Below are 10,926 nucleotides of genomic sequence, written 5' to 3'. Positions count from 1 at the left end.
GTGATATGTTGGACAAACATTTGGCTCAGAGTTTAGTTTGGTCCTTGAATTTTGTCAGAGTAAAATTTTCAGGTGATGTGGAAAACGTAACGTATTACCCGAATGCTGAATAGCTACGACCTTGTGTGTTGCTGTGAAAACTTCCCTTTAAACCTCATGAGTGTTTCCCTTCCTGAGGTTCTCATGGTGTGACATGGGTAACACCTACTGTTTAATCTTCCTCTGCTGTAGCAGCATCCTGCTAAGTCCTGCACAAATTTCCCTAACAGGTTTTCTGCAACTTTTGTTTCAGATCAGGTAGCAGAGGGCCGGCTTGGTCCCTCGACTGTGGTGCTGGACCACACGAGCGGTTTTGAGGGGCTCCTGCTGGTCGATGATGACTTACTTGGGGTGAGTGTCATGCTGGGGACAGCAGAAAATGGTCTTGTGGGATTAAAAGTGCTTTGGGCTTCTTGGTTTGTTCTTCCTACCAGATCCCTGTCCCTGGCTTTGTGGTGTGTTGTAAATGGAGTCTATCCAGAAAGCGGCAGGATCCTGGAGGAGATGAGCTCTCCTAGGAGAAGGTCTAGCAGTGCCCCTAAGTCTCAGCAAGCTCTGAGTGGAGCTGTGAGGAAGGGGAAGGGTTACCCTGGTCCGGGGCCCCCCTGAAGAGCTTGGTTGGGCAGAGGAAAGGCCAGCAGCCAGCTTTCCTGTCCCTCCCTCCAGCAGACTGCCTCTTCCTTCCTTCTGGTCTTCTCTAATGGTGGCGAGGGGATCAAGCTGAGGCTTTCTTTTCTCCTTTGTTTCCACTGGCTCTGTGCTTGCTCCTTAGCTGACGTTCCTCATGCAGAGAATCAGCTGAAAGAATCCACTGGAATTTAATCCTTTCCCACTTCAGTATTTTCTGCACTCCTTTCACCCCTTCACTGTGCACGCACATCCCATGCTCCTGTGCATATTCCCTCCTTAATCTATGCATCTTTTTTTACGTCTAGCAGAGGAGGCTGCCCTGGTCTCCCCTTTTCCGTTAAGCCCCCGCTGTAGCTTACCTTGGGTGTACCTAAAACTTACCCTCATATCGGATCAGACTGGCTTGCCTGTGGATTCCTTGGTGCTACCTTCATTGCTTCTCCGAGGTCTGTCCTGAGACTGAGAGAATCAGGAGTTAACAGGGCTCAGTTTCTGGGCAGTGTGTTACCTGCCAGTCCTGGGCTTTAGTCTGGACACCCCAAGACTATAATTTTGTTCTAACTTGTCCAGGATTCATACATCTTGCCTATATAATAGTCACTTTTGTATACCTGTCACAAATCACTGGGGACCTGTCTGTCACCGCGCTGCCCTTGTACTGTTGCCATGCCGCATGCTTCACTGGGGTTTATGGAGCACAGAGGAGCTGTGGGGAGGACCTGTGTGGTTCCCCAGGGCCCGTCAGCTCCAGGTACAGCTGCTGGGATGCGGAAGATGTCCTGTCTCTTCCCTGTGCTGTGGTTGGGAATATCTGTACCTCTTGCTTTGGTTTTGAGGGCTGGGACAGAGGGAATGGGTAGGGCTGAGCAAAACTGGCTTTTGTCTGACTTTAAAATACCCTTTATTTGTTGGTCCAGGTGATTGGCCACAGTAACTTTGGGTCCATCAGGGCCACGACGTGCGTATTTAAAGGTAAGGAGATAAACCAGCGACGCTTTGAGAAAAGACCCTTAGTGTGTGGAGAGTTACACAACTAGAAAGCTCAGGAAATCCTGAATATATCCAGATGTTGAGCCCCCTCTTCCTCAGTTCATCCACTGTCTTTTCCAGGAAGTCTAGTGGATGGAGGATTGTGTGATGCTGGAGTGAAGAGGTGGGAGGGGAATGCTGGGGATATCCTGAAGATCTTTGGTGTGCCACGTCTATTTCTGTGGGAGCGGTGTCAGGTTCTGCTTCTCTAACAATGAGCCAGGTGGCAGGGATTTACTGTGGCATCTCTTTTTCTTTCAGGGAAATGGATTTTTGAGGTGCTCATCTCCTCCCAGGGACTCATGCAGATTGGCTGGTGTACCCTCAACTGCAGATTTAACCAGGAGGTAGTGTAACTGCTGCACATGGCACAGGGCTGCTCTGTGTTCCTCCACTGCTTTTGAAGTCAGTGTGGAGCATCACATTGGTGCTGTGCTCCTCTTGTCTGGCTGGGAGGCTGTCAGGCCCAGGCCAGCTCTTCTCAGGCACCGACTAGGACGTTTGATTCTGGGAAGGAATGTCAGCTGCAGGGTTTTGCTAACTTGCCGCTCTGCAACATGTGAGAGGGGAGGTGATGGGCATCCTGGGGTGCTGCTTTGACCAAAGTTGGAAGAGTAGGACCACCAGTACTCTTCTTCTGACCCAAAAATGAGTAGAGAGTGGTGGATTTCTCTGAACCAAAGGTGACAGGCCACTGGATTCACTCCTAGAGTGAGGGCTCTTCCCAGGCAGAGCGTGTGTGCTGTCAGCTGCTCTCCCTGTCTGCTGGTCTGCCCCTTAAAGCCGCTTGTGCAGTGAGAGGGATCCTCTGTGTTTGGTCTGCTCTGAGTCTCCTCTTTCATGCTTTGGTGCAGGAAGGAGTTGGAGATACGCCAGATTCGTACGCGTATGATGGAAACAGGGTGCGCAAGTGGAACGTGACTACCACCAACTATGGCAAAGTGAGTAGCTGTCCTCCCAGGAACGGGATGTAGGGTAAGGAAAGGAAAGCAGATGGCTCCTTCTGCTCACTGGATTCTGCTGGGCCTTGAGAAATGCCCTCAAACTGTCCTCCCTGCTTCAGTCTGCTCTTGGGGAGACTGTGTGCCAGCAATTGTTTGTACTTTAGGGGTGCTGGATATGCCGTGTGGGTGCTTTATTTAGCAGCCCCAGCAGACTGGTTCCCAGCATCGTGCTGCTGTTGGTCTCTGGAAGTCTCTGGTTCTCTGTGGCACATCAGAGGATGATGCAGTGTTGGGATAAATATACATTTGGTCCCGTGCATGTTCCTAGTGCTGGAAGGAAAAAAAGATCCCAACCAGTGGCTTACGTCCAGCTTCCGGAAGCATCTGAAAATGCGATGTGAGCTGCTGTGGGAAGGAACTCTCTCTTCGTCAACCCTGAATCACAAGGGATTGGTTGTGTTGCAGTCTTGTCTTCTGATGTGGGAACACCCTGGATATATGTTTAACCTTTTCTCTCCCTTTACTGCAGTCCTGGGCAGCAGGAGACATCGTCAGCTGTCTGATAGACCTTGATGAGGGCACCATTGCTTTCTGCTTGTAAGCATCTTTGCCCAGTTCCCTGCTTTGTTGGTGTCTGTGTGTAACATAAAGGTTTCCTCAATGCTCAGCAGGTTGCTGGGCCCTATTTCTGCCCTCTCCCCTTTAAGTTTGTTGGTAGTTCCAGCCTTTGCTTTTCTGCTTTGTGCTCAGAAACCACCTAAACGGGCTGTTGGGTCTCCTAAGTTCAGGTGAGATCATTGGGCAGAAAGACAAAGCTGCAAAGTCTGTGTAAAGTTTGCTAGGATTTTGGAGGGGAGGGCATCTCTTGTGATGTCTAGTACTAGGGTTGACTGAGCCACAGTAATTGCTTTTATGGTCAGCGTAGACCTTGCCTGTCCTAGATTCACAAGGAGCTGTGGAAAGGCTGATAAATCTCCAGCCTCCAACTCCTGTGCACAACGAGCAGGGGCCAGCCTGAATAAGAATTGTTCCCTGGCCTTAAACTATAGCCTGCAACAAGTCAGCCAGAATTAAAAACTCTTAAATGCTCCATGTCATCTTTTAGAGAAGAATAGATTGAGAGCACTATCCTTCAATTTCCATCAGCATCAAATGGATGAGGCCAAAAATGTCACCTGCCTTTCACATGTCCCGCTGGTTAGTTATCTCGTAAGGATTTGGGTTGCCCGTGAAGCTGAGCAGGCTCTGCATGGTGTGTAGATTCCAGCACCTTCCTGTGCTGTCGAATGAAAATGGGAGTGCTGCTGTGCTTCCCGTGGCTGTTACTCAGCAAAGCTGTGATGGCTGCATGTGTGCCAGGTTAGGAGTGACAGGAGGCATCGCTAACCCATGTGTCCATGTTGGCAAGTTGCTGGGTGGGGAACGCAGATGCCTGGATTGCCCCGTTGATCTCAAAGCCCTCCTACTGTAACAAAAGTCTTGTGGGTTTTCCTTCTTTCAGGAATGGCATGTCTCTGGGAACTGCTTTTGATAACATCACACGGGGTGCTGGAATGGCTTACTTCCCCGCCATCAGCCTCTCCTTCAAAGAGTCCGTTGCCTTTAACTTCGGAAGCCGTCCACTCCGATATCCTTTAGGTGTGGAGAGAGGAGGTCTGAAGGGAGAAGAGCCTGTCCTGAGGCCAGGTTTGGAGGCTGTAGAATACACATACCTGACTGCAGGTCACTTTCTTCTGTTGCACTTGTGCGCAGAGCAGGGACGGGGAGAGAAGAGCCGGATACCCCTCAGCTGGAGCAGAACTGCAGGGCACACAGGCATCAGCGCTCATCTCTGATGGTTTCTGAAATTAGATTTGCTTCTAGCTCTGAATCCGCAGCTACTGCTGCAGCTGGGGGCTGCCTGTTCCCAGGCACTCAGGTCCTGCAAAGATCTCACTCTCCAGTTTTGGAAACCCTGATGCTGCTGTGCTGCTGAGCCTCTTGGCCACTGGTCCGTCTACCTCCCTGCAACACAGGGCCTCTGATGCAGTAGGAGCATTGCCTGCTGCCTTCTTGTGTGAACGCTGAGACCTGCAGCGTTCCTGGATGTGCCTGGTGAGAGCTGTAGCGGAGGCTCCTGTCGGTCTTCCTGGTGAGAGCAGAAGCGTGGTGTGGAATACCTGCTTCTTGCAATACCAAGGAAGTGGGGATAAGAGCTTGTGGCTTGTCCATTTAGAAGGCACTGGGGTTTGAACTGTGACTGAGGCAGGTGTGGGTATAAAGTAAAACAGAGACACAGGCTTTTCCTTGCACAAGCAAAAGAAGCGCTGAAAGGATCAGATTGCATTTTACCTTAACACTTACCTACTTATCCAGTGGAAGGTTATCGCCCCTTGCAAGATCCTCCCGTTGCAGACCTGGTGAAGGCTCGCAAGCTATTGGGCTATTTGAAGAACGTGATCCATATCGGAATAGATGTGACGGTAGGCTAATGTCGCTGGGTGGTTCTGTGGGGCACCACACTGGGAAATGTGATTCTGTGCTTGTCGGCACATGCTGGCAGCTCAGGTGTTTCCCTGCACCTGAGAGTCTAAATGCTTGTGTGGTTTTGCATGGGGCGTGTACGTCCCTGGAGCTCTTTGGCTCGTGAAATGGTATTCCTGATAGTTCCAAGCCTGAAGTTAAATCATACTGGGCTTTGGTGTTCTCAGTCCTATGAAGTTTTATTCCTGTGCTATGCAGGGGCTGATGTTTGTTGGGGTCAGAACTGCTGGACTGGATTTTGCAGCCTTGAAAGAAGCTTGTTCACATCCTAAACTTTTTGCTGAAATCCTAGTGTAGGGATGTGGTGAAGTTCTGGCAGATCTGCCATGAGAACTGTTTTGGCTGTGGCACGGTTTGCTAGAAGCCATTTTTTTCTGCTAGGATGAGAGTTGATCTGTTTATACCCAAAACATAGGGAACCCCATCTGCTGTGGTCTTGGCTTGAATGGAGGCTGGCTTTACCAGCTGACCTGCTCTGCAGGGACTCCCCTTTACAAATTACCATGTACACTTGAACCCTTTTGGAAAAACAGATTGTCAAGGTGTGTGCATGGGGCTGATAGTAACCAACATCTGGACAGCACTGCAGCTCTCCAGAGGTGAGGGCCTGGCTGCTTTGCCATCCTTAACTGCTGTATTCAAGTTTTATAATGCAGTCATGCATGGGACAGCAAACAGTGGCTGCTCCAGGCCTCCGGTTCATTCTGTCATTGGTGTATGGGTGGATCGGGCTGGATCCCAGACAACTGTTTTTCTGGGTTTGTCGTTGCAGGAGGGGAAGCTGGTGGAGAAGGACACGTCCATGTGGCAGCTGCAGGGAGAACCCACAGTGCTGATTACACTAGCCCACATCTTCAATTATTTCTCTCCTCTCATGGTGAGTTTTGCCTGCCCATTGCAACCTGCTGTGGGTGCCTGCTGTTGTGCTTGCAAGGGAAGGTCAGCGTCAGCTTTTGCTGGGAAGTGACTGTGTCTCGGAGGAGTGTTGACCTGGCTCCCTGTCCTCAGTGCAAGGTTTACCTGGTGGAAGACGTGCTCATGACCTTCCTGTTGAGCATCCTTGAGCGAGGAGGGGCAGTGGAGGCCCATCCGCTTATTCAGCAGCTGCTGGATCTCATGTGGCTTCTTATGGAGGTGAGTTGCTAAGGTGCTGTTTCCTCCCCAGGGATCACAGGGAGACCCTGGGACATGGTGAGAACAGGAGCCTTCCCTAGAAAATGCTGGTAGTGATCAGCTTCTTTCCCTTCCTGGTGACAAGATCCCTTTTTTTGTGGTAGACCACCTTCTCACCTAGCTCATCTGGCTGCTGCTTCACACTTAGGGAGTGGGGGTTGAATGCAGAGTAGTTGGTGATGGTGACACTGGCAATGAGCTAACAAGACATTGCTAGTGTTCTCCTACTGCTGAAGGAGCTGGTGATGCCGAGTAACTTCCTGCTCCTGGCAACATCAAATTCATCAGTAAGAAATGGGTTGGTCTCTTTTTAGTGCTTATGTGGCTGTGCAGGTCTTAAATGCCACCCTGTGCCGCAAGAGGTCGATCAGAGTGTGCTGGACTGGGGTGGAAATGGGCACTGCACTCTCACCACCTCTGGCAGCACTGGGGAAAAACCTCCTCCAGCTTCCCATGCCCCTTCCTGTCCACGCTGGGTGAGGTCACTCCTTGCTGGGACACTTGTTTGAGCCACATTTGCCAGCCAGTGGGAAGCTGCTGCTGCTAGAGTGGTTACATAGAGCCAATCACTGCCAGAGATCCGCTTGGAGACAGCACGTCTGTTCTTTGGGGTAACAATTAACAAACAGGGGCACTGGCCCAGCCAGCTGTCATGAAAAGTTTTAATTGAAAAATTTAATGAGCCCCTCAGGCCCATCATCTTAGAAGGGAAGCAGAACGCTCTGGTGGGGCTGCTTTGTGGAAGAGTTGGCTCTCATCCTGCTGGTTGGCTATCAGTTGGAGTCAAAAACATGTACACTGTGTGTTAGGTAGGTTCAGGGGATTCGGGGATGGGTGACTCAGCCCAGCTAAATAGGACCTGGGACTTTGGGCTGGTTTGACTCATGCAGAAGCTTGTTTCCCCATAGCAAAGCAATGGCACCAACTTCTGCTTGGACTCCCTCCTGTGGAGTCAGATGGACAAACACCGTGGGTTCAGAGCACCTGCTTTTTCGGTTCAGAAGTGAATGCTTCCTTCCCAGGCCACACTCTGGGAACTGTAGCTGTTCCCAACTCCATGCCATCGCGGTTCCATGTGTTTCTTATTTTCTCAGGAGTATGAAGTGCACGAGTGCCTCAAGCAGCTCCTGATGTCCCTGTTGCGGGCTTACAGGTTCTCCCCCATCATCCCAGACCTGGGATTACAAGTGAGTTGCACTTCTGAATCTCCAGGAGTCTGTGATTAGCCAGCTTCTGTTAAGACCCCTTGTCCAAAGGTACATGACATTTTGGATTTTGTGGTTGTTTGATCCAGGGATAGCAGTTCTGTAACACTGTGCCTATTAGAGTCATATCCACTTCTCTAGATGGAGTCACTTTTTCTTCTCTTGTTTCCCTAGATCCACTACCTCCGGCTCACCATTGCAGTCTTGAAGCATGAGAAATCCAGGAAATACCTACTCAGCAATGTTCTGTATCCTTTGTGCCTCCTCTAGTCTCAGTTAGTGCAGCCAAGGAGACTGCAATGATCTGCAGGTCCCAGGAGGCAGAAGCCACCCCATCTCTGAGAGCTCATTTCTGCTTTCTCGGGTCTCCTCTGTCTATCCAACACCGTTCACTATAAAGTCCTGCTTTGAGGAGGGGGAATGGTGCCGTACAGGTCAAATGCTACTAGCACACAGGACTTCATTTCCACCTAACTGACCTCTCTAATGTCCCTAGAACAAAAATTTCAGAGCAGCCCAGCTGCCATGCTAGCATTTGGGCAGCTGCTGTGATAACTGTGGGGGGCTTCTCCCAGGAGAAGGGGGCTGTAGCTCTTGCAGAGCTTTGAGGGGTTGTTTGGAAAGGGGTCTCTCACTACATCTCTGGAAATGTGCCCCGTAGCTTCTCCTGGTGTAGCTTCTGTGCTGGCTTTAACTTGGCTGCAGCTTTGATGTGCTCCGTTCGGTTGTGTTCTTCTACATCAAGAGCCCGCTGCGGGTGGAGGAGGCTGGCTTGCAGGAGCTCATTCCCACTACGTGGTGGCCAAACCGCTTCACCAAGGAGGTGAGTAAGGGCACATCTGCTAAGGAGAGTGAAGAAATGCTGTGGCATGCTGTCCCCATCGTAGAAAACTGAGGAAGTTGGATGGCCCGTGTTTCCAGCTGTGTTAGCACTGGTGGACTCTGCAGAGCTGTGTGAGAGTTGCAGCCTCTCCATTGCCCTGTCGTCTTCATTGTCCCTTCGAGGGGACATTTGGGTTGTGTCACTCAGGATGGGGAGGCAGTGGGGCAGTTTTCTGTGGCAACAGATTTGGAAGGGAACCTCACAGCATCTAAGGAATTACAGGTTGACTTGGGTGTCCTCAAAATATCTTGCTTGTCACAGGGCCTGTTCAGGTGTGCTGCCAGCTGCGGTCGTGAGTTGTTTCAGGGAGTTTCTGCTCTCCATTGAGCAAGAAATTTTCCCGGTGCAGTGATCTCCTACTAATCAGTGTCTGTCTCCCAACCAGGGCAAGGAGAGTAAGGAGGTGAAGGAGGAGAGCGCTGAGGAGAGACTGAGGCGGCGGGCGTATGAGAGAGGCTGCCAGCGGCTCAAGAAGCGCATTGAAGGTCTGTGGGGAAGCAGAGGAACTGCCAGGATCCCACACCTTCTGTGCAGCCAGGGGGACCAGCCCTTGAGCTGTTTCCAAATCTCCTTCCCAACCTGAAGCCTGGCTGCGTTCCTGCCAGGACACAGCAGCAGGGGCCAGCCGTGCCGTTATTTGGTGGAGCAGTACGAGTGCTGGGACCCCACTGCACAGACCTGCGGCATCCCACCATGGAACACGAGCAAACCGGAATTCCCCTTTAGGGGCGTTGTTTGTCAGCTGTGGATGAATTTATTGCTAGGTGGCAGAGGAGAAAATTCTCCCAGTGATGGGATTAGCATTCTGCTGGCACCGGTTCTCCCTGGGCCCCCTCGGCTGGGGAGGTGACCTTTCTCCTGGGGACAGGGTGCTGCAGCTGGGGCTAATGTGGGTAGTAGCTTTCCAGTGCTTGTTTTCTGATGGCAGCCATGTGTCCCCGTTTCAGTGGTGGAAGGTCTCCAGGTTCAGATTCTGAAGCTGCTGCTGAACAATAAGGACAGAGGAGGGGTAAGTGCTCTGTGGATCTTTTGCTGCAGTATCTCCCCATCACAAGACTTCTATAGGTTTACCACCTGCTTTTCCTTCTGCCAGGGGGAAGCCTCCAGATACATTTTCCTAAACAAATTCCGCAAGTTTCTTCAGGAGAACGCCAGCAACAGAGGGGTAAGTCAGAGGGCCAGTCTTCCTGCAAGCCTCACCCTGAGAGCTCTCTGGCGCCTTCAGGCTGGGAGCTCTGCCCTTCTGCCTGGGCCGCTTCCAGCAGTTGATCAACTGGCAGGGAGCGGGTAGGAGGGGGAAGATCTCAGGCAGCTTACCCAAGTCCTATGCAGTGATTTATGGAAGGTGGTCCTTGGGAACAGCCTTGGGTGGAGCTGAATGTCCTAAAACCTCTTGGGGAGCATGGCTGTGGAGTGCTGTGCCACAGCTGGCCTGCTGGCTTTGGCATCCTCTCCACTGCTGAGGTGGGGACTGTTCCTCTGGCCCTGGACCAGGCTGTTGGCCTGCAGCTGTGGGAGGTAGGCATCTGCCGTTGCAGGAAACCCTTTCTTCCCTTGCATCTCTCTGTTCATGATCAGCCCTATTGTTTGTGGTGGAGCATGTGGTATCCATCCTCCTCTGTCAGACCAGCTTGTTGTTTCAGTGCCCAGGACTTTCTGGAGGTGGAAGCTGCTGCCTACCGTCAGGGCTGGGCTCTCTGCCAGTGCTGGAAGCTAGAGATGATAGCAAGGCTGAGAACACAAAAGTTTCTGCTTGCCCCATGTGGCCACTGGGACTAAGATGCATTTTCACACCTGCCCTGATGGCTGAACTCTCCTTCTTGCCCTAGAACTTGACTGTGTTGTGCCCGCCAGAGTACATGGTGTGCTTCCTGCACCGCCTCATCACTGCCCTGCGCTTCTTCTGGGACGGCCACAAGGCGAAGAGCCCTGCTGCGCTCAGCAGTGAAGGTGAGGCTGGGAGAGGAGCTCTGGGGACATCTCTGTGGTTAGCACAAGGTTTGCCTCTTGGCAACGCTCTCCAGGATGCTCTAAATTTTGTGTTTCTCATGGGTGCCTGAGCCATCTGTCACCCTGTGTCTGTAGTTCCTGGTCACCTGGGAAAAGCTGGTTTCCCCTGGATGCTCTGGAGCAGAGTCCAATATTGATCATGGGTCTGCAGGAAGGCAGCTCAGTGATCCCATAGTCAAAGTTTAGGGGAAGATATTTGTCTGTTTTTGTGGTTCCCAGCCTGAGATTAAGCGGAAACCAAGTCAGTGCCAGTTGTTTTCCCACCCTCACCTTGCCTGTCCTGCCATGATCTGCTTGGCACCCCCTTCTCTTACTTTAGGCTGACCCTTTCTCTGGACTCAATAAGTGTTTTACAGTTGTTGTGGGACTAAGTGACAGAGCTGGAGTAGCCAGGGGGAGAGCTGACAAGTTTTTCTGATGATCCAGTTTCCCCCAGTGACTGTGGCTGGGAGGGAGGAGGTGCTGGGAGGCTTGTTGTCGATGGCCATCA

The 10,926-nt window shown here is 51.6% G+C and overlaps 1 protein-coding gene across 1 annotated transcript; it reads left to right on the top strand.

Annotated features, from left to right (window-relative positions):
- Positions 1-296: 296 nt before the first annotated feature.
- LOC104462115 (E3 ubiquitin-protein ligase RNF123-like) lies at positions 297-10,376 on the top strand (the record flags this gene model as incomplete). The annotated part of the gene is made up of 16 exons (XM_010073945.1): positions 297-390; positions 1,587-1,641; positions 1,960-2,045; positions 2,553-2,639; positions 3,172-3,239; positions 4,144-4,269; positions 4,990-5,104; positions 5,938-6,042; positions 6,174-6,299; positions 7,433-7,525; positions 7,718-7,791; positions 8,249-8,366; positions 8,812-8,911; positions 9,374-9,435; positions 9,520-9,591; positions 10,256-10,376. Coding segments are annotated over exons 3-16 (1,312 nt in total), but the record flags the coding sequence as incomplete, so codon positions are not given.
- Positions 10,377-10,926: the final 550 nt, after the last annotated feature.

Source organism: Pterocles gutturalis, unplaced genomic scaffold (genome assembly GCF_000699245.1).
Source record: "Pterocles gutturalis isolate BGI_N339 unplaced genomic scaffold, ASM69924v1 scaffold53162, whole genome shotgun sequence".
Lineage (NCBI taxonomy): Eukaryota > Metazoa > Chordata > Aves > Pterocliformes > Pteroclidae > Pterocles > Pterocles gutturalis.
The sequence above is the reverse complement of the archived record's forward strand: the minus strand, read 5'-3'. Positions and strand labels throughout refer to the sequence as shown.